Genomic DNA, 24,220 nt, shown 5'->3' with positions numbered 1-24,220 from the left:
GCTGCGCAACGTTTTCGATCTTCCCTCTCGCCTTCGACCCCTATGGGAGGACCTTTCCACCCCTGTGATGTGAGCTGTCACCGCCAATCTATAGTAAAGGGACTTGGGACAGTTGTAAAGTAACAGCGCTTTTGGCCGTACATAAAAATATTTTGATCGTGGAAGGCCTATTTTTGTGTCGATCTAACCTTCTTGTGCGTTTGGTGAATCGAGAGTGCTGTGCGTCCTAGTGGTCAAAACTTTTGTTGTTTTTCGATTATGTTGGAGTTTTATCCAAATTTGAACTTGAATGGGACTGTCCTGCCGGACCATGGAATATCAGTGCAGGATTGTAGTAGAGCAGGTAAATTAGTTTTTTAAGTTTTTCCGTTGACAGCAAAATCATGTGAGAGATAATGTACCTAACTATTTGAATTTGTGTGAGAAATACGACAGTAATGTCATTTTTCCTTTCATACATATAATTCAAGAAACTCATCGAGTCTGTAAATCCTTAGTCCAAATTCTGTAGGTTAAAAGCTTCGAAAAGTATTGAATTTCTAATATTATATTGATTTTCCGCATACCTAACCTAGAATAAATTTTAATTGCATAAAACTTCTTCAAGGCGATTGTCATCCATTTCATTTTTCTATTTAATTCAGAACATTAAACCTATAGCGAGTTTTCTTAATATTATAGATTAAAACAGATTTGTACTAACATGCTCTACAGTTCACCTAACATAATGGTTTATTAACATATATGCCATAACATATTAGGGAACATTAAATCTCATCGACATCTGTAGCATTTCTCGTTCAAAAATCAAAGCAAATAACCCATACCCACCTACCTTCAAATTTTAATTTCCTACTTTATTAATGCATTTGACATAATATCACGTGCCCACTGTAAGTAGTTACATCTTATGTATTATGAATTTTTTTGATTCTACATTTATTCGTTTACCTATATCGTGTGATTGTGCAAGAATATCGTTAAACATTCTTGTTCTTCCGCTTATTTCATTAAAATCAGTGTGGATCAGATTTATATACCCGCTAGATGACATTCTGAACTTGGCTAAGATGAAAGTATATGACCATTGCTCAAGTCTTTCCAACTTTTGGGCTACCACAGGATTCAATTCTAGGTCCACTGATCTTCAGCTTACCCGAAACAGTCTGTGAAATTTTCCCTGGTTTATTTATTTTCGATGCCAACTAAATTCATTTCAATTTCTGCTTGAATGAAGTTAATTTGAAATTTTTCTTTCTTAGCAACTATTTATGTAACATTATATGTAAATAATTCATGTAATTGATACAGTTACCTAGCATCAAGAATGTTTGAAAATTTTCAATCGAAGTTTTAGCTCTCAACATTTATCCAAAAGGTATTCTTGTCTTTCAGACTTCACAATACCTCAATTAGCTTATTTTCGTGATTTAAACTGTATCAACATTTTCGCATGTTGATACTTTTCATTTATTATGCCTGTTTACTTCGAAATATATATGGTGGTGCTAATGATATCGCCAGCTAATTTGGACATATTTGTGGTTAATCTTATTCAAATATGTAGTCAGATTTCTTAATATGGTATACCTATTTAGAAAAACTCGCCAAACATAAGATAATACCTGCAATACAAAAAAAAATTAAAACAATTCTAGAATGATCGAGAGCATATTACAATGATGTTTCACGTGAAATTCAAACTGTTGTTTACCCGTAATATTTAAATCTAATAGTGGTTTCAAATTCACATGATCATAAAGTTCTATTCTTAATATTGAAGACCCAACATGAAGTTTTTATTTGTCACGATACCAATTTCCAGACAGAAAGAATTCCCATGTTTAGACAGAAAGCTTTTTCCATTTTCTAGTATGCGGCACTTGATAGTTGAACTGATAAATTAGATGGGTACCTACAGTAAGCCATTCTTGAAAATTCATCAAAACGCTTTACCAAACTTTCTACTCAACAATATATTTAATGTTCTTGATGACATTTCTTACAAGGAAAAAAAAGTGCTTTCAACAGAAGGGTTCATCAATTCATTTTCAGATTGTCGCCAAGTGACACCAAATTTCAATCAGTGAATAACAAAGGACTGTAAGCAGTTCGTCTTGTGAAAATTAAAAATGAATTAAGCTATGGTTTTCTTGGAATCAGGCCTCAAAGAGTTACAATACGGTTTATAGCCCGTAAAAGATTTCCGTATAACAATTGTTGAACTGGCTTAGAAAACTAATGGCAATAGCAATATCAGGTCTTGTTAAAACACATTGAACTGCCTATTAACTGCTGATACGGAAACTCTTTGTTAAAATTTTCAAGTTCTTACGAACTTGATTCAACATTTCAATTGCATTCAATGGCAGTTGAGATCCCCTTGAAATCGGTCATACTAAATCTTTTTAACACTTGATTAATGAAACTTTCCTGATTTAACCTTATTCGACCAGATTCCTGCCTAATTCTTACACCTAAAATATGTTCGGCTAATCCTAAATCTTTAAATTTTGAAGTAAATTATTGAGATTTGATTTCAAATTTATGATTTCTTCTTCATTAATACTAAAAATAAAACAAAATCATCAACATACAATGCAACTATCATCAAAGATGTTCCCGTTCTTTTAATGTAGATGCAAGGTACAAATTTCGATTTGGAATAATTCAATCCTAACAACACATCGTCCACTCTTTTATTCCAAGCTAGTTCGCTCAAACCCCCCCATGAATATCGAAATCCTGAAAAAAAGTTACCCAACGTGGTGCACATAAAACATTTCATGCAATAATTTCAAATTGGTAATTTCCCAAATATTGCAAATTTTTGGTTTTGAATCGTTACTACCCCCCCATGAAAGAGAGCTATATCCGCCCTTGCCCTGTGTAGTGAATAATAAGCCAACATACAGAATATTGGATATGCAAGTTGAAATTAATAATATTATCTACAATTTACTGAAAAAAAATTGAAAATTGAGCTCAAAATAAGAAAACTATGAGACAAATTTTACTAAATATCAACTTGTTGCTTTTTTTGCACCAGAGTGTAGTAACAAGTATATAATAATAATAATAAGAGAGTTTATGCATGAATTCATATTGATAATAATAAATAATAATAATAATGAAGTTTATTTTAGATGTTATATTCTGTTAAACTTCGATCTTCAATGTTTAAATATACAAAAATTTCGAATTTTTTCCAGTTCTAAAATAAATCGATTAGTGTATATATTTCATGCGGATATTTGAGCAATCACAGTTATATTTTATTGCAAACATTTATAAAGCACTGTATATGATGCCTATATCTTTGTACAATGACCCAAATCTACTATCATTGTGGATATTAACGTGGAACATTTTAATTAAGTCTGCCCAAAATCTGTTGGTATTAATAATTAATACTCCAGACATAAGCGTTAATACCTCAGCAAATACTGGGGGATTTACACGGTTTACAATGACTAGAGCTGCCTCCAGAATTTTGCATATTGCTGAGTCGAACAGCAGGCACTTTTAATAAGCTGGAGCCCGTTATCTGTAGGATTTCGATAGATATCACATTTCATATCTTTAATTAAACGGAAAGTATTCACTTCATGATTTGTTTGCATGAAAACAGCATATACTGGGAATTTCTGCGGTATCCATATATGCCTTCCTGAATCTGAAAATTTTTCACAAACGTTTTAATTAGTAATTAATATTTTTCACAGAAATAAGTTGAATATAATATCGTATACTTTCTCTCCTTATTCTTTCAGAACTTCCCTTCAATCAATTCAAAGCGATCAGCAGATTTTAAGGAATCATATATTTAATGAGCAAATTCTATGCTTTGACTTTATTAAATTTAACTAACACTAGATTCGGGTAATTCTTTACAGAAACGCCCCCTCGCATTTTTCACTTTTTTGTTATTTTTCCTTGAAAATGAGCATTTTACAATGATTCTTGATGGTTTTCAATGATAGCAAACAAAAAATACTTGTTTGCTATCATTGAAAACCATCAATGCAACATCTATTGCATTTTTCACCAGAATTTTTATGTTCATGTTGAAAATAACGATTTTTTGTGAAAAAATTTCAAATCTTGTGTGTTAAAGCATTTAATATTATAATAATATCTATATATTGATTCTTCAAGAAAATTGATCAAAAAGGTGAGACTCTCAACACAATTCCATTCATCACCTTTTTGATCAATTTTCTTGAAGAATCAATATATAGATATTATTATAATATTAAATGCTTTAACACACAAGATTTGAAATTTTTTCACAAAAAATCGTTATTTTCAACATGAACATAAAAATTCTGGTGAAAAATGCAATAGATGTTGCATGTTTCATTTAAATTTAATATATCTCAACAAAATCAAAAAATACCGAATGAAATTTAAATTTTTTGTAATTGGTTACTGTATTGTCTGAATATTCAGGTTTGACCAGATTTATCTAGTTAGAGAGATATCTTGCTCTGTTAAATTTTTGAATTTTGATATACAGGGTTTTTTTTTCGGATTGAATCTAACATATCAATTTTTCCCAGTCTGGACCTGAAAACAAATTCAGTTACTTGCTATGTCTGTATGAAATAGTTGTTGCAGAGAATCAACGTACCGAATACCTTAAACAATTAGTGGGTGGTTCGAAAATTATGGGTAATTAAAGAAATTGACAAAATCAATGAAACACTCTGTATCTTGATTATAGAGTTGAACCCTTCAAAGATAGGTTATTCTGACTGGTGGTTTGAAAGCTATGGATGATTCAAGAAATTGACAAAATCAATAAACACTGTGTATCTTGATTATAAAGAGAGATAAACCCTTCAAATATAGGATATTCTGGCTCACCTCAGTGTCTTTTGCCCATTTACCAATGAATCACCCTGTAGAATATAATGACTAAATTAACCTGTAAATTAACATTTTCTCTCAGATTTGAACGACGATATTCAGTCATGATTTTCTTTACTTTAGCAATGGTAATTGTTGGAGACGTTGCTGACGGACCAGAGCAAGGACAATTCTGTCACCACAGCTCGACCTCTTTCGAATGTAAGAATCATACGCACGTGTTATTTATTAATTTCATTTATTCTGTGATACGCTCTATTAGTGATGACGTCACACACCACCATTTTAGTTCTCCTGTCAGTGTTCGGAATCCAAACAAACAAATTGTCATTCAAATTAGTACGTTGTTGTTGAAGAAATTGGCTCATTTTGATAAATAAGATTATTTAAGGAACGATTTTACTATTAATTGATAGACAGAAGGTACGAGATTAATGCCAGTAAGTTCGAACTTGAAGTTCAACTAATAAACACGGCTTTTTACAAAATCTGGGGAATTATACAGGATTCAAACTTACTGGTATTAACCCCGTTCCTTCTGTCTATCAATTAATACTGAAATCGTTCCTCAAATACTCTTATTTATGAAAATAAGCCAATTCCTTCAACGACACTGTACTAATTTAAATGACAATTTATTTGTTTGGATTACGAATACTGACAGGAGAACCAAAATAGCGGTGTGTGACGTCACACTAATAGAGCGTATTCCCCCCTAAAATTCAATATTTTAAACAGATCCCGCAAAACAAATTTTTGATGAACAAACAAAATGGTAGATGACGTTCAAATTTCGCGTGAACATAGTGGACAGCTGTGATAGCTTGGTCGTTCAATAATGCGACAATTACGCACTTAGAGACCACATATACTTCTATACTATTACGTGATATCTAAGGGCGCAATTAACGCATGAATGAACAAACGCCTGACTCCACGTTATTGATTTTTTTTTCGATTTATTATTTTCATTCTATCCTATATCGTATAATCATATCATAATTAGTATTTTGTACAGGGTGGTCCAGATTTTAGTTCAATAACTTTGGCGTCGAATAGAACAAATATTTTCATGAAGAAAATTTCATATAAAGATATATCTTAACAAGCTTCATTTTCGAGATACAGGGTGTTATAAAAATCAGTTTTTCGTTTATAACTCTAGTATAATTTTTAATTGTTTTAATTTTTAGGTATTTCAGTCAAAATGATGTATTGTAACTAATTGGGTAAGTGTCACCTGCCAAAATTTTCCTGTGGCGTACATTTGGGGTGGGATGATCCTTTTCTTATTGAAAATTGTCACCACTGTCTTTTTTCGAGTTTTACTGAAATAAGGTCTCTTTTTTGTTAGAATGTATTGTTATTGAGATAATCGAGTACAAAGCAAACACAAATAACACAATCCAGAAAAATCTACAAATATCAATTTTTCAAATTTTCCCATTAGTGATAAATGAAACTTTAAAAATTGACGGAGTGTATTATAACGCATTAAAATAAACATTTCTGAAATAACATTAATCAGACACTTGAAAAGTAAAAAATATTTACAGAATTTTTTTATTGTTTGAGTGTCTGACAAATGTTCTTTCTGTTCAATTAAATGCCATAAGAATGCGTTATAATACACTGAGTCAATTTTCATACTTTTATTCATCACTAATAGGAAAATTTGAAAAATTAATTTTTGATTTTTTTGCGCATTGTGTTTGCTTTGTAATCGATTATCTCGATAACGGTACATTCTATGAAAAAAAAATTAGAGAGACCTTGTTGATTTCAGAAATGAAATCATTTTCTCGAAAAAAATACAGATACAGATACAGATAGATATCAATAGGATATATATCTCTATATCTACGCCACTGCATAATTTTGGCAGACCACACTTACTTAATTCGAAACAATACATTATTTAGACTGAAATACCTAACAATTATAGAACAATGAATATAATAATACTAGGGTTATAAATAAAAACTGATTTTTTTTCAAAATTTAACATTCGGATTCATCAATCGGATATGTAATCCCAGAATTATTGGGTGTTTTCCATGGTTTCGATTACGCGATCATAATGAAATTTTGTGAAAACGGCTTCAAATAATCATCTTTCATCTTAACACAAGTTTTCTTCTCGATCCAACCTACATTTTAAAAATAAAAGGAACATAAAGTTTTGAACTGTCTTCTTTATATAATCACAAAATGTCCTTCCGTTCGAAAGTTATCTTTTATTTATTCATTCTTTCAATTTCGAATAACCTCAATTGACGGCTCCAAAACCTTTTTCGTACACTTATTCCTTCTTATGAATTACGTTTGATACCTCAATTAACTCATATTTTCTTCGTTTCAGATCCGACGCTTATCAAATGTGAAAAAACGTACGAAATGTGCGAGGGCTGTGGTAGGAAAATTCACGACAGATATCTCATGCGAGTGGGTGATGCAAGTTGGCACGAGCACTGTTTAGCCTGCTGCGTATGTGGCGTCCTTTTAAATCATTCCTGTTACACAAGAAACACTAAACTATATTGCAAGGCTGATTATGATAGGTAAGTTGATTATGGAATGGTACAATCTGCTTTCAATTAAATTAAATTGCAAAAGTGATCCCTTCTTTTCTTCGAAATATACAAATACACAGTGGCAAAATTAGGGAAACAGACAAAATCTCAACGAAGTTTGTGGTTTATTATCTCTTGAACGCTTTGTCCGTTTTTAGCAATTTTTTTTTTATTTTAGCTTGATTCCTCGGGACAGAACTGTTCAAGTGTTCAAGTACTTCGTTTTTTGTTACATACTCAGAGGAAAGAAAAGATAGAGGTGCCCTTAGAAGTAAATAGCGTTGTATTGTAATCAATTGCAACAGCATGATGATAAAGTGAGATAGGACAACAACAAACCTGCAAAATTGACAACTAGAGGGGCGGTAAACATTTCAGTGGCGTAGTCAATGGTTCTCTTACTGCCTCTTATTAAGTTTCCGGTGCTGAAATGTTTGGAACAAACATATGCATATTTCGGCAAATTGTTCATTTGCAATATTAATACGTGGCACCATATTTTGCTAAATTCTCTATTTGAAGGAAACCTACAAATGTTAGCATTGAATTAAGTTTTCGATATCTCACAAATACTACGCCATAGACGAGATATATTCTACGCCTATGGACTCAAAACGTGAACTTACCTATGATAGGTTAGGTTTTCATTTCCGATGTTTTACTCACTATACATGTTTTTCGAGTATTTACCATGATTAAAATTAACAATATGTAACTTAAAATTCACAAACTTGTATGAAATAACGCCGATTACAAACGTGAAATTAAAATGAACAGTTAACCCTTAACGCACCTCTAGTTGACACGTGCAATAACAACAACAGAACCGTGTTGCCAAATCCTCAGAATATTCGCAAAACATCTATGCCATAGAATGGAGAAAAGATTACTTCTTCCTCAGAATGGCAACGCAGTACATTATAAGTGTTTGTAAACAAAAATGTTATAGCGATGTCAACAAATGCTATAAGGCACCTCTATCTTTTCTTTCCTCTGAGGTTACATATCTGTTAGTAATAAAACATTTTCTGAAATCTAATATAATAAAAAGCAATCTTTTCCACACCATCATTGAGGTAGATTGCAAGGTGCGTTTTGTTTTACATGGTATCCCCTGTAGGCCTAATCCATGATTTTAACCATTTGTATCTTTTAGGATACATGGCTTGTTTTATTATTTCGAATACTGGTTGTTGACCAGTTCGAATGATATCGTACGGTTATTGCCAATGATATGAATGAATGAATGAATGATATGATATGAAGACATTGCTGCTTGTGCATCAACATGTTTGGCTCTGTAATACTGTACCACTGAATGGTAGAGACTTAGCAGAATCGGTTTTTTTTCAACCCAGTAGGAGTGCGGGTTCGAACCTACTCCTACAGGCACGAGTTGAGTTGAAAGAATGAATGTAGCCCTCTAATCCATTCTCGTGCCCATGAGAGTAGTGAATTTCTTGGATCTTGTATCCGCTCCTTTGTCGGTAAATATGTATGTCTGAAAGTGGAAAGCAATTTGAAAATTATAGCAGCAGGGATGCTAGATTTCGATAGACATTTAAACATAGTTTGTTGATTAGGTTTGGTAATGGAGATTAATGGTAATCTTACTGAAATAGTATTGGGATACACATGGCATTAAAGATTTATATTAGAAAAAGCCTTAAAGTAAATTCATTTTATCAATTTTATCAATTTCTAATGGATAATTTTAGATAGTTACCGTGATTATATATTTAAAAAACTCAATAATACGTTTTTTTAGGAAATTTGGAAAATGATTATTGGCAACGATTCCAAAAAGAGTTTTGTAATGCTGATATGCTATGCATTCTCTCTGGTATTTAATTAAGAAATTAACGTATTTGCTCGAATGTACTTCGAAATCAATCTTTATAAATTAATTAGCTTTACAATTAAAGTATTTCACTCTGAAATGTGTACATACAACACTCATATGGTGCCTCATATTTTCTGAACATTTTTTTTTAAAGTTAGTGCGATATCTTAGGTAATTTTGGGAGAAATTACATTACCAACTTGATGTGCTACCGATATTAAACGAGAAAATTATGTTTTGAATCACAAAGCTGTTTAAGTTAATTCCAATTGAACCAAAAGTGAACATAAATTAAATAAAGGTAAAAAAATAAATATAATAGGTACCGGGAATCATTCTCAATTTTTTTTGCCTGCTTGATTGATAGAACTATCCTTTACCAGGGCACTGGTCATCGTAAGTGTGTTTGCGATGAAAAAGTATCGAATAATAAATAAGTCTTAGATTTTGAATATTTATGCTTGAATGCTAATAATGTAACATATAGCTTGCATTGAATCGAATTGATTATGAACATTACATATGGGTGGCATACTGGAATAGAAATGTGTTGAATACGAAGCATTTTGAAAATTTTAGGCACAATATATGTTTGAACAAAAAATTAACACTACTCACTAAGCTACCCAATAGGCAACAAAAAATTCAGGGCATACCGTTTGAACATATAGACTTTTGATCATTTTTTAAAAATCATTAAAACCTCCTGTAAAGTGACACACGAAAATTTGCAAAAGCTTGAAAGCTTTTCGGGAATCCAATAAAAAAAACGTAGGTAAAATTATATCTATCGACACTCGAGATATGATCTTTAGTTTCAACCTTTAGGTCCATGAAACTTGTCAAAAAAAGTGTGCTACGTCAAAAATTATAAGTATGACAAATGACATAAAAATCGGGCATTCTCATTGAAAATTGAAAGAACCAGGTAGAAAATATACGTTGCGAAAATAATAACAGTCTGTGCATGAAATGAAAGTAATACCTATTAGATGAAATGGAGTAAAATTCGCAACGAGACTGCACAGATTCCTATAAAACGACACTTTAGAGAAAGAGTCAATTTCAATCAACTACGTAATATAGTTATTTTCCTAAGAAGTGCGGAAAGTGATACTTTACTGCACGACACTGCCATCGGCCGAAGGACGCGAAGAGTGTGGGAAAGACACTTTTCTCAAGATTAAGAACCAATATTTTTTTACAAAAGCATGAAATAATTTTAAAATCAAAAGATTTGAGTAATTATTCATATAAACATGAATAACAGACGAATTTCTGTATGTTCTACAATTATTATCTCATCATTGGCGTTATTTGGACATTCAGTGCATACTGTCATGCACAATTGAATCTACACTTATTTGCGTGTGGGAAAAAACCCCTGTTTTTTTTCCAAATGCATATGCCTGCGGAAAAGAATTAGCGGCTATACAATGATCCCAATCGATATTCAAGATCTTTAGTTTCAACCTTTAGATCCATAAAACTTCTCGAAAAAGTGGCCTACGTCAAAAATCATGAGTATGATATAAAAATGAGGCATTCTCATTGAAAATTGAAAGAGCTAGGTTGAAAATTGCTATTATAATAACTTAAATGATGCATGATATGAAAGTAATATTAGATGAAACGAAATAAAATTCGCAACGAGACTGCACAGATTCCCATAAAACGACACTTTAGAGAAAGAGTTAATTTCAATCAAAGTGCGCGGACCAGTAGCATGTTCCTAAATTTCATAAAACACGACAGTGCCGCCGACAAAATGAAAGCCCTTCTCTTGCCGTCGGGCGTACATCTCGCGAGAGAGCTAATCTTTCGGCACAGTCGAGATGGCAACATCAAAAGGCGAAATAGAGAATCCAGCATGGATTCCCATCGTTTTGGGATGGAGGCAGACTTTTATTGGATCCGCTTCGCCGCCCCCGAATGCCGTATCGGCGACGTATAAAAGCGTGGAATATTTAAGAGGCCTTTTATTCTCTCCCTTGTGTAATAAAGAAGCGCGCGGCTTTGGTTTGGCGGAATTCAAAGGTGTGCCGTATTTTTTGATATATACATATGAATTCTTTCATGCACGGCGCCGCGTACCACTCGAAACGTGCGTTATTAACTATGAAAAAAGAATTTTCAATCTTGAACGCCCGAGGATAAAGTAATCGGAAGGCTGATGGATACCGCGTTTTGATCTAAATAAAGTAAGGGATTTTTTCCAGAGAAAGGACGGTGATAATTACAAAATGATAAAAAGGTGTTAACTACTAACAGGCCAATTTAAATTGAAAAGTCCCCGGTGTACCATAGTAAAACACATTTTTTTGGCAAAATTTGATTTTATTATTCAACATAGTTGTCTTCGAGGACAATACAGCGATTATAGCGATCTTCCAACATTTTGATACCATTTTTGTAGTACGATTTGTCTTTCGCTTCAAAAAGGGCCTCAGTTGCGGCGATTACTCCTTCATTGGCGCCAAATTTCTTTCCAGCGAGCATTCTTTCGAGGTTTGAGAACAGGATCTAGATCTAGCGAATACGGTGGATGCAGAAGCAATTCGAAGCCCAATTCATGCAATTTTGCCATTGTTTTCATTGATTTGTGACACGGCGCATTGTCTTGAATAAACAGCGCCTTTTTTTTTCTTCAAATAGGGCTATCTTTTAACGATTTCATCCTTCAAACGATCCAATAACACTATATAATAATCGCTGTTGATGGTTTGGCCTTTTTTGGAGGTAATCAATGAATATTATACTTTGCGCATCCCAGAATACTGGTACCATAACCTCGCTAGTTGACTGTTGCGTATTTTCTCGCTTTGGATTCGGTTCATCGTGTGCAGTCCTCTCAGCTGGCTGTCGATTGGACTCCGGAGTGAAATGATGGAGCCATTGTCACATATCGACGCAAAAATTCAGGTTAATTGTACTTAAACAGCTTCAAACACTGCTCGGAATCATTAGCATGTTGTTGCTTTCGATCGATTATGAGCTCGCGCGGTACCCATTTTGCACACAGATTTTTCATGTACAAATATTCGTGAATTATATGATGTACACGTTCAAATGATATCTTCACAATGTCTGCTATCTCGGTAAACTTCACTTTACGGTCATTCAAAATTATGTTGTGAACTTTTTTTATTCTTTTCATCGGTGACAGCCACTTTTGACGTCTACTGCGTTCGCCGTCTTCGGTGTTCATTTCACCATGTTAAAACTCAGCATACCAATCAGTGATGGTTGATTTTCCTGGTACAGATCCCGAAAACTCTTCATCAAGCCAAGATATTGCTTCAACTGAATTTTTTCCCTTCAAAAAGCAATATTTTATCAGCACACTAAATTCTTTTTTTTTTCATCTTTTTCAAATAACAACTACCATCACAACGCAATATTTCTCAAAATAATAGTCGGACTGCTGTCAAATTTTGACACGTATCGTTTGAAGTTTGCTACTAACTAAAAATCATATGTATTTAATACTAGCACCGCCATCTGTGCGTCAGAATCTCAGTCAAATCTGGGATCGAAATGATGGGCTTAGTCATCATCTCATAGATTTTTATCCTCACTGTCATCTGGGTCATAGGAGTGACTCTTTATTTACCATAAAATGTTTTTGTGCCCGTATTCAAGTATAACAAAAAATTTCCATAACGCCCGCTAACGCTTTCTTTTTGAGATACAGGGTTTCTTGCTGTCCTATACTTCTTTGTGGGAATTATATAATTTTTTTCATCACAGTTTACTAACTTAATGATAATTTGCATTTTCTTGAGAATTAATAGAGAATTATTTTACATTTTTCTAAACAACCAAGGGTCCACCTAAAAAAGGTCTGGATGAAAGAACCGAGCAGTGTTCCAGAAAAAAAAACACCCTGAAGATTTGAATTCAGAATTAGCAGATCACATAATGAAATTTCTAAAAATTGATATCTATGACAAATTTAAGTTGAATATTTCGTGGAGGGAAGGTGCTATGAAAAAAAAACTTGAAAAAAATCAAACTTCAACTTCGTGTATCTCGAAAATAAAGTGTTTGCTGGCCTATGTTCATAGGACTTGTTTTTTTAAAATGATCCGAGGTATTTGTCATTTTCGTTTGTACCCTGACCACATTGTGGTCAAATTGAATAGCTTTCCTAGACTTTTCCTGGGAAGTTAAGATTGCAATTCAAGACATATTGTTTTGTTTCATCAATGAAAATGCTATAGGTATTTACTTAATTGAATCTCAAATTAGGTATAAAACAAAATATTTATTGTGCAATATATCAACCGCTATGCAGTAAGGGGTTGAATTTTTCATGAAAAATGTCTCTATAAATTCAAGAGTATTATCATACCTGGTTATTTGAATCCTTGACGATGAGTATACTTGTAGTCCGGGAGCCAGGTGCAAATTTGGTTGATTATTTCCTCTCGAGAGATACTTGGTGAGATGCATCAGATAATAGTAATAAAAAGCCTCGTGAACATCAGCTACGACTCGGTTGGGGGGGAGAGCGGCGGAAGCCCCCCAAACACGAAGAAAAAAAATACATTCAGTCATTTCCTCCCAACTGAAAATTCGTCAAATTGTAGCTAACCCAATATCTAGACGAAAAAATTCAATCAGCTGGCTATAGCATGGTGGATTATACGTCAGCTGGTGCCTCAAACATGAAAAAAAAATTATATTTCCAATGACAGCTCTGACAGCGACTCTGATACTGAATCAGAGAGTGGAAGTAACTAAATATTATTGTGCAACATGTGGAGAAAGTCCTTTTCTCGCGAGTGTGGCACTCTCTGATTCATTATCAGAGTCGCTGTCAGAGCTGTCATTGAAAATTTTTTTTTTTCATGTTTGAGGCACCACCTGACGTATAATCCACCATGCTATAGCCAGCTGATTTTTTTTTCGTCTAGATATTGGGTTAGCTACAATTTGACAAATTTTCAGTTGGGAGGAAATGACTGAATTTTTTTTTTCTTCGTGTTTGGGGGCTGCCGCCGCTCTCCCCCCAGCAGAGTCACAGCTGACGTTCACGAGGCTTTTTATTACTATTACCTGATGCATTCTACTAATTACCGTTTGAGAGGAACTTGTTCATGTATATCTGTTACTGGCTCCCGGACTATTGATAAATTTCAAATTTTTTGTGTAATGCTATGTAAATGCTTCTATTTCAGGATATTCGGAGTCAAATGCTCAAGATGCGGAGACCGTCTGCTGCCACACGAGATGGTGATGCGAGCGCAGCAGCACGTATTCCATCTTCCCTGCTTCGTCTGCGTCATCTGCTGCCAGCCGCTGCAGAAGGGTGAGCAATTTGTTATCAGGGCCGGACAGCTGTTCTGTCGACAGGACTACGAGAAGGAAATGTATCTTATGCAAGCAGGTTGGTTGAAAGAAATTGTCAAATAACGGAAACTATATCTTCCTGACTCTCGTTAACTTTTGGAATTGAATCATCTATCAGCTTTGTTGAAAAAGAAATCCAAGAACTTTTTTCAGTTATACAGAACCAGCACCTGAATGTATGAAAAATGATTACCGGTTAATTTCATACGTTAGTTTGTTTAAGCCCTTAATAAGGAAACCTGATCAGAAGATTTGGTCAAGGTGGTTCCCAAGTTGTAGTGTGTTCAAAGGGCTATTCTTCATTCATCGCTACAAGGTTTTACAATGTTTTTGTGGGATTCATAGTCTTTACCTAGTAGGAAAGCTACGGTACCTTCACATGACTAGACGTAAAAAACATCTGCTCAGCTGTTTGATTCATAAAATATTTTATTTTTATTATTATTTTCTTATTTCGCTATTTTTTCATTAGTTGCCCATGTTGTGAAAAAAGGGCAGAAAGTTGGGAACCTGCGCTCATATCGCAAGCATTTAATGGTGCCCTAGCAAAGCATTGCTGGAAAATGTTCAAGATGCCACCTCACATTGCAAGATTTTTTAGTTGATGACAATAATAAATTATGAAAAAGAAACAATGTTGCACAAATCATAGCATTCATAATAGTCAGTAGAGGGACTTGCTGGATAATGTGCCATTCAAGTATGCAAGAATACTATAGTCTATACTAATGAAAATATAATAATAATATATAATAATAATAAACTTTATTAAGCACTCGGCTATTGAAAACAATACAAATGTAATCCACTAACTTAATTAAATTCTTCATAAATATAACTTCATAAATATAACTTCATAAATATAACATTAAACATTTTTTGAATTCTCTATAATTATTACAATATTTGATCTTTTCAGGTAGTTTATTGAAGATAACTAATCCCCTGCTAAATGTGGATTTATTCATTAATGTAGTATTAACTTTTTCTATGTGAAAATCATCTCGACGTCGTGTATTATAATTATGTATCTCATAAGCAAATTTTAGGTTTTCACTCAAATATTCAGGTAACATTTCATTCCTTGCTTTGAATATTAAATCTGATGTTCTATAAATAATCCTTTGATTGATTAATATTGCTCCGTCTTATATTTGTACGGAATATAATGAGCTAGCAGATCTACCTAGCCTACAGATCTGCCTTGTCCAAATATCTTCTCCAATATTATTCTCTCTGATGAAGTGATCAGCTTGAAATTTTGAATTAAACTCGAAATTGTTATTTCATATCTATGATTCTAGAAATTGTTAATTCACATCTAACTATTTACAACATTTCATTTCGATTGAATGGGTTGTTACAGAAGCCTTTCGGGTTTTGCCTATAAACGATTGACCAAAGCATCTAAACCTACACTCTCTGTCTTTCCATTCGAGAATTATTGTGTTTATGGACGGTCAGAATTGAATTGGACCACGAGAATTCAATATGTACTATTATTTAAGACCCGCTACCACTCCTGAAATATCTTAATTCCTTCTAATCTTAAGAATTAAGCTTTTGGGTCTACAAAAAAAATTCGTATTCCTTTCTATGATAAAGAATTACATTGAAAAATATTGCCATAAGTATCGCTTAGTAAATAATGAGTAGAAGTAATAAAATAGAAGTAATAAGAGTAGTATTAATAATAATAGTAAGAAAAATGGAGATTTGAAAGTAATTTCAATTTATTCATGGTTTTATTTATGATATTATTCAATATTCATATTTTACTTGAAATTTCAAAGCACTTAATTATAAAATGAATGAAAACCCGAAAACCGAGTTTATTATTCCTTAATATTATTTCTCTTAAAATCCTCCATCATTCAATTTTCAGGATCGGGAGATGATGACATGTTAGATGAAAACAGTAGGCCTAGAGATGGCCGAAGAGGTCCAAAAAGACCTCGGACGATATTGACATCTGCCCAGAGGCGTCAATTCAAAGCATCATTCGAAGTAAGCCCGAAGCCTTGTAGAAAAGTTAGAGAAGCGTTAGCCAAAGAAACTGGGTTATCTGTTCGAGTTGTCCAAGTCTGGTTTCAGAATCAACGAGCAAAAATGAAGAAGATCCAGAGGAAAGCCAAAGCTGATGATGGTAAAGGGGACAAAGACAAAGGGGATAAAGAAGACAAAGTAATCAAAGAAGAATCGCCTTCCAACGATCACTATTTGGGTAAGAATACCAAAATATTCTAGGAAAATATTTCCCAGTCCAGACTTGACACCAAATGAGTATTTGTTTAGATTGGTTCAAAAGTAGTTCGATACTCATTTTAACACCAAGTGATATCAGTACCAAATAGAATAATTGAATCAGTTTCAAATAGAATAATTGAATCAGTTTTTCTTCATTCGATTGATTCGGTCTGTACGTCAAGGAAATTCTTTTTAGAGCGGTCGTTCCCTGAACAGATTCCGTCCCAATATCTGAAATTTTCGTATTTTGAGACAGGAATGGTCTCCGTCCTCAAATTTCGATTCTGTTCGGCCGTTTATTTCGTAGTTAAGATAACTATCGAACGAAAGCAAGCTTGAAATTTTCAGGCTGGGTTCACATCTCAAGTGTCGCGCTGAAATCGTTAATAGGCAAAATTCGACAAGAGGGTTGCGAAATATGGCCGTTTGAAATTTTGTTTTCTTGAGTTTCTTCACTGCAATTTCGAGAGAAGACATTTTGCATTTATATGAAAATTGTAATTACACTAAGCTTCATTCGAATTTTTATGTTGATCTCCTCAACAGAACCAGAGAAAATTTAATATATAGCATAGCGTAATAAACATAGATAGAGGGAGTATAAGCATTTTTTACATGTGCCCTACATGGTTAGATGACGTTGTCGGATTGTGATATATTTTCAAATCCACAATTTCACTATATCATTATGAATGTATATTATATTGTGTTATATATTTGAATTAATTTAGATTCGATATTATTAATGCTGAACATAAAATTATTCATATTCAAATTGAAAACTGAAAGGAAACTTCTTCCTAAAATTGGAGGACCACCATTTTCAATTACAACTAATTTTAATTTCCTATTTAAATTATTAAAGGAAATTACCGGTTCAATATAACCCTGTGGTGGTAGTTGATCGCCATTGTATACGTGTAAAATTATACTACATACATTTATTCAATTTGAAATCAGAAAAATATGCTTCATAATATCTTCTTGATATAGCGGAAATACTAGCTCCAGTATCTAATTGAAATGCATGTGATTTTCCATTGATAACAATAATTATAATAGGGGAGAGCGGGGCTGAACGTGCCGATTTTGACAAATTCTCATATGATTCGGATAAGAAAAGTACTATTTCTGAAAGAAGTAGTTCATCATAAGCCAAATTTAATCTACAATAAGAATTCACTCACAGATTTGACACAATTTCAATGGTTTTCAAGAAAAGGTCATTTTTTTAAGCAAAGTCGGGAAGGCACTACCAACCCCACTTTGGGGCGAGTTGTGCCGTAGCTGAGGTCGGTTGTGCCGTTGATAATTAAAGGTGTTTTACGTGAATGAAAATTAATTTAGGATTTAAAAACACAATTTTTTTCAACAATATATTTATTGCTTATACTTTTAACTAATCAACATAACTTAAAATTCAGTTATATATAACAATAAGCATAATAATAAAGAAAAACATAATATCTTTACTTATTTAGCTATTGCAAATATAAAAACACATTTCAGTCAACAATTTGAACTTATTTTTGAACAAATGAGATCAATTATTGAATATATCAGTCTCTCAGGACTACATTAAAAAAAATAAAGAAGATTTCTTCCGAATTGTAAATTAAAAAACTTATATTTGGTCTTTTAGAGAAAACAAAACCAGTTACTCTATAGATGACTGATCAGAATAGCAATTTGGACATACAAATGCTGGGCTTTCTTCATCGTCAATACATTGTGAATGGGCCCAATTCTTGCATTCTATGCATTGAATCCATTTTTCTCTAGGGGCAGAATTAGAATATGCGTCACAACATATGATGCAATACCAATCTTGTTCCTCATCAGAAGTGTCATCATCTTGCAAGACTCTTCTCTTAGCGGGGTTCTTAGTCGTTCTTTTTGCTTGTTTACCTTGTCCCGTGCATTTTCCTTTACCCTTCTTTGTAGTTTCAATCTCTTTTTTCTTCTTTTTATTAGCATGTTCTTCGGCCAAAGCATCCTTCTCTGGAGTGTCCGTAAGAACAGCTGTCTTTCTTTTACGTCCTTTATTGCGTCCAACTAATCGAGGAGGTGCTTTAGGCAGTGGTCTTATGAGGTCTGGTGAGAAAATTATTGTATTTTCATCTCCCGCGTTGTTATCAGCTGATGATTGAGGAAGTTGGAAGCTGCAACAAGGGGTAGTCTCCTGAGAGCATTGACGTCCCACATGTTCTGGATTACCTGATGGTTCAACGCTGCAGTCGCTTTGCTGTAGAATTGATGGAGTAGTCTCAATCTCTATATTGCAGCCGACATTATTTGAGTCATTAAGATATTCAGCAGTCCTTTCTTGATTGTTTAGAGGGACAGGAAAGTGGTCTGTATCTTGTGAGGGTCGATTTTCTGGCATCGGGCGGTCAGTGACAGAAGACGGCGCATAATCTTTGTCTGTGAAGATATTTGGGTCATAGGGCCAAATGCCAGCCTTTTTAAATGCGTTGCTTATATTGATAGGAGTTGCTGCAAGCGGCAAAGCGTATTTTACAATACCTGGTATTTCATAAATGCTCATAGTTTTCCCGGGATTAGTTCTCAGCCAGTTGTTTTGAGCTTTAGAACAGTATGCTTTGAATGGGCCGTTGACACCAACATCCAGGGGTTGCAGACGGTGGGTGCAGTGTGGTGGGAATGATAATAATATAACAGAGTTTTTCTTGGCCTTTTCGATCACATCAATATCAATATGAGATGAATGATTGTCTAGTAGTAATAACACTGGTTCATCAGGACTAGGCTTAGTATGCTTTATGAAATGATCCATAAACACTAAGAACTCTTTGTTTGTCATCCAACCGGATTGATTACCAGCCCCAATACACTCAGGAGGACCACCTCGGATAAACAGGTCCTTAAATTTCAAACGCGGGAAAACAAACATCGGCGGAATCGAGTTTCCCAGAGCACTCACCGCTAGCTCAACAGTGACTAAAGTTCCACGTTCAGATGAAACAATTGCTCCTACTTGCTTTGTTCCTTTTTCAGCCAAAATTTTTTTCGGTTTTAACACAGTTGTGACACCAGTCTCGTCCAAATTCCATATACGTGAAGGAGTAAGATTATATTTTGTAATCAAGTCGCCAAGTTTTTCGAAAAATTGATTTACATTATATCTGTTGAACGAGCTCGCGCGTCCGGCACTGGTAGCTTCTGGTGTTCTTATTGCAAGAGTAGAGTTCCTCTTCAGGAAGTTTGTAAACCAATCCTTGCCAGCCTTACCATTGGTATGCCAAGATGGTGGGATGTGTTGAACATTAAACTTCACGGCACACTGGTAAGCAAGTTGTCGTACTTCTTCTGGTAGAAGACCAAAATAAATAGAGGCACTTTTCAAAATGTACTCAGACAGTTGTGCCTCTTGATCTTCACTAAACACCATTCTAGATTTAAAACCAACCGAAGGAGTAAGTCCACTTTTAATTTTTTTGACATACCTTTGAAGAGTTGTATGGCAAATTTCCAATTCACGTGCAACTGTTTTTAATTTACGTCCATCCTTGATGACTGCATCAGCCGCTCTTTTTAGAAGATCTTGGGATGTAGTTCCCCTTTGAGTTTTCCGCTTGTAATTCCTCATTCTGTCAAAGACAATAAATACAGGATGAAGTATCATGGCAAAAAGTATTTTATATCTTCCACAAGTGCTCGCATAAACTTAAGTATTACAGAAACAATGAAGGTTGCCGTGGGGTTGGTTGTGCCGCGGCACAAGCAGCCCCCCATGAACGGCACATTTTACCCCGTTTATGCGAGTGTGATATTTTGCCCTACATATAAATATCAAAGCGCTCTAAGCATTATAATCATACTGCATAACAAACTAGGATAAACGACAAACATTTTACTAAAACTTTCATATTAAAAGGACGAAAAATGCCAGCTTGTGACCAAAAAGTATTGAGACGAAAATATTTACTTACGTAGAGCTCGAATACACACACATGCACTGACACCCTGTCCCTTCGGCGGACGGAATTAAACTGGCATGCGCATGTCCCGGACTGTTAGGCATTACGTGAATAACTGCTATCTTATATCTATCTCTTTCTGTTTACGAGATATTCGCGTCGGCACAATTTACCCGCGGCACTTTCAGCCCCGCTCTCCCCTAAATGGTTCTGAATGATGATGCTCATTCAATGAAAACAGAGTATTGAAATTAGCATCAACAAAATTATGATAACCTTTTATCTTATTTTGGCTGTTACCTTTAGTTGGGCACATAGGTGCAATATGACCTTTCTTATTACATAGGTGACAACAACAATTACTGTAACGGCATTGCGCAGTTGCGTGATTCTTTCTGCCACAGATTCTGCATGCTGATTTCTGTCCCTCTGACGTCGGCTTGGGTGACATATTCGATGACGTATTTCCTTGACCATTTCTCTTGCGCACTTGAAATATTTGATTTTCTGGCTTAGAAAAAGATGGCGTACCGGAACTTTCTTTCTTCACCTGAAATGACTCATTGCTGATTGCAATTCTTATTGCATCTTCGAATGAAATTAAATTTGTTTCTTCGAAAAGACGATCTCTTACAGGTCCTTTTTCTAGTCCCATGATGAACCGATCTCTCAGCATTTCTTGAAGTTCTGTGGAAAATTCACAGTGAACGGCCAGTCCACGTACTCGTGCTGCCCATTTTTTCATGTTTTCTTGCTGTGCCTTGACAGCACTGTAGAATTTCAACCTCTCTGCGAATACACATATTTGGGATCCGAAATGTTTATTGAAAATTTCAATAAGATCCTTGAATGTGAGTGACTCAGGTGTATTAGGTAGACATACATTGAACAATAGTCTGTACGAATCTTCCGACAATATGTTCAAAAACACTGACCTCTTCTGTTTGTCATCTCTTATTGAAGAAATTTTTCATACGTGGTTTGAAAATTGACCATTCGTTATTGTGAACGTCAAATTCACGCAGATGTCCAATTAACGTGGTAGCTTGTAGGTTCATTGCGTCGGTTTCTGGCATTTTTGATAATGTTTAATGTCACAAGAACTGATCACAAAACAGACTCGTCGCCAATTTGTTAGATATTTGGAATATCGCGAAATAATTTTAAGTAAAACTCGATGAGTGCCATTCAGCTTTTTATTCAATACTGATAAATGAAATTATCTACATCGTACATATAGGATGAGGAACATGTGTTGGATAAGGCGTTCCATAGACTAATAATTAATAATAAATTTCAAATATATAACATATTGAATGGAATATAATTATTTTAGTGATTCTCAATTGAATATGCAAATTTGAATATTTGGAATCCGATATTTTTCCAAATTGTCGATTTTATAGTATACAGAATATTAATTTTTTCCGTATCTACCTGCTGAAATTCAAGGTTTGGCAGCTATTGCTCTCCTAGTGTCATCTGTTGTTTCACGTCGTTTGGCGCGCTTGAAGTTTGTTTTCTGAATTTCTGATATATTTAAATATTCACCAATATTTTTCGAGTTGATATGAAAATTTGATTCACTATGGGACATAAAAAGTGCGTTTTTTGTGAAGAAACTCGCGAATTGAGTTAAATATCGTATCACTGATATGTTTTCATTTCCTCGCGCTTCATGTCAAATTTGATAGTTCATGTTTGGGACAAAATTTTCTTACTGAAAATGACATATGCTCCCTCTATCTATGTTCATTTCTCTGAGGAATAAAGAATCAACTAATATTTCTTGCAATCACATAATCCAAATAGTTCAAATTTTGTGTAGATATAAAATAGGGATTTTCAGGCTTCGTGCAAAATTTTGAGTTAATCACATCATCAGAACCAATTCAAGGAGAATATTGGAAAAAATACATGATATTCCCGTGGCAACAGATCCGATCAGGAAAATTCAAGCAGAATATCGAAAGAAATATATATAATTTTTGGTATCAACGATCCCACCGGGTTAAGATTTGTGAGTGTAGGTATATGGAGATTAACGATTTCAAACTCAGTAAAGATTTTGGTATTGATATCTTCACCATAGAAAATCCAAATAGAATATTGAAAAAAATGAGAAAAGACGAAAAAGTAATTCATCGATGGTATAACAACAATTTTCCCTCCGGCGTAGGAAAAGTAAAACGTTTCGATGATCCTGTAAATCAAAATATGGTGTTATTATTCTTTAAAAAAAAATAAAATCATAATATTAGCCTAGTAAAAATTGAAGTTCATCAAAACTTATCTTATTTCAGATACTTATCCAACACATTCTGGAGACAGCTTCTGCAGTTCGGATATATCGCTAGATGGCAGTACCAATTTTGATCAACTTGACGAAGCAACTTCAGATACCCTATCCCTGCAAAACCTAGAGCTTCAATCCAGTCACCATCAACATGATTCCCTACCTTCATCTGGATCGATAGCTAATCCGATTGACAAACTCTACCTCATGCAAAATTCTTATTTTAGCACGGAACAATAAGCAAATACTATTTTTGTTTTCTCTCAGATGTTTATTATATCATTGTTTTTTTTTGTATATAGTATTTATTTTTATAGTTTTTTTTTATATACCATTCATTTTTTTCTAACGTCAGCAATCTAACCACTGAGATTGATACACTATAGGAAAAAAAATTATTTTATTCAAAGCAAAGACGAACTTATGTTAGCCTCAAGTTTCCTATCCTATTTTGATCATTTTTAGTGAATTTTGTGTTTATTTCTAGAAACTCATTTTCACATTTTATTTTTGTGTTCAATTTCAGTGAAGAAACAGTGACGTATACTGTATTTGTACATATGTAATTATTATTTACATAAAAACCGCTTGTTCCTTCTATTACCAAACCTGATTGCATTGTAAAATAAAGCACGTGCTACATTTTCTAGTCATTTACATTTACAGATCATAAAATATTATGTGAATAGATTATTATAATTTATTTATTGGTGTAGATGTTGAAAACACGGACTTTGAACAAGTAATGGCAAAAATATCATTTTTTGCAGTCGCATTCATATGAGCCAACAAATCATTTAACAAATAACAAATTGTTGAAAAGAACAATAGAATTATATCACACAGATGTGTGATCCATTTCTGGGAAAAAAAATACATAATTCGATGACAATCCTCAATCCTCATTCTATTAATCACTAACAATCCTGCAAAAGCGACTGCAAAATAATCGTATTTTTTTTGCAAAGAAGATTATGTAAAAAGTATCCTGAGTCGAATTATTGATTGTGATGAATTATATAATATACCAAATATTACAGTATTGAATATTATCTAGATTTTATTATGTATATTTTAAATAAACTATTAACAA

The 24,220-nt window shown here is 33.8% G+C and overlaps 2 protein-coding genes across 2 annotated transcripts; one reads left to right on the top strand and one right to left on the bottom strand.

The window, feature by feature from the left end:
- On the top strand, positions 1–23,771 carry LOC123672935 (LIM homeobox transcription factor 1-beta.1). The gene is made up of 5 exons (XM_045607302.1): positions 1–343; positions 7,235–7,433; positions 14,472–14,680; positions 16,529–16,867; positions 23,135–23,771. Exons 1-5 carry the CDS (start codon positions 259–261, stop codon positions 23,365–23,367), a joined length of 1,065 nt encoding a protein of 354 aa, XP_045463258.1. The 5' UTR covers positions 1–258; the 3' UTR covers positions 23,368–23,771.
- Positions 18,433–21,032, bottom strand: LOC123672934. The gene is made up of 2 exons (XM_045607301.1): positions 20,844–21,032; positions 18,433–20,501 (listed from the first exon to the last, which is right to left on the bottom strand). The coding sequence occupies exons 1-2, from the start codon at positions 20,933–20,935 to the stop codon at positions 18,548–18,550; spliced, it is 2,046 nt and encodes a 681-aa protein (XP_045463257.1). The 5' UTR covers positions 20,936–21,032; the 3' UTR covers positions 18,433–18,547.
- Positions 23,772–24,220: the final 449 nt, after the last annotated feature.

This window comes from Harmonia axyridis, chromosome 2, assembly GCF_914767665.1.
Source record: "Harmonia axyridis chromosome 2, icHarAxyr1.1, whole genome shotgun sequence".
NCBI classification, from domain to species: Eukaryota; Metazoa; Arthropoda; class Insecta; order Coleoptera; family Coccinellidae; genus Harmonia; species Harmonia axyridis.
The sequence above is the reverse complement of the archived record's forward strand: the minus strand, read 5'-3'. Positions and strand labels throughout refer to the sequence as shown.

Excerpts from the sequence above, each read along its gene's own strand:
- LOC123672934 (XM_045607301.1), bottom strand. The coding sequence starts at position 20,935 with ATGCCTAACAGTCCGGGACATGCGCATGCCAGTTTAATTCCGTCCGCC. Across the intron at positions 20,502-20,843 it reads TGTGTGTATTCGAGCTCTAC|AATGAGGAATTACAAGCGGA; the intron begins GTAAGTAAATAT and ends TGTCTTTGACAG.
- LOC123672935 (XM_045607302.1), top strand. The coding sequence starts at position 259 with ATGTTGGAGTTTTATCCAAATTTGAACTTGAATGGGACTGTCCTGCCG. Across the intron at positions 344-7,234 it reads GCAGGATTGTAGTAGAGCAG|ATCCGACGCTTATCAAATGT; the intron begins GTAAATTAGTTT and ends TCTTCGTTTCAG. Across the intron at positions 16,868-23,134 it reads TTCCAACGATCACTATTTGG|ATACTTATCCAACACATTCT; the intron begins GTAAGAATACCA and ends ATCTTATTTCAG.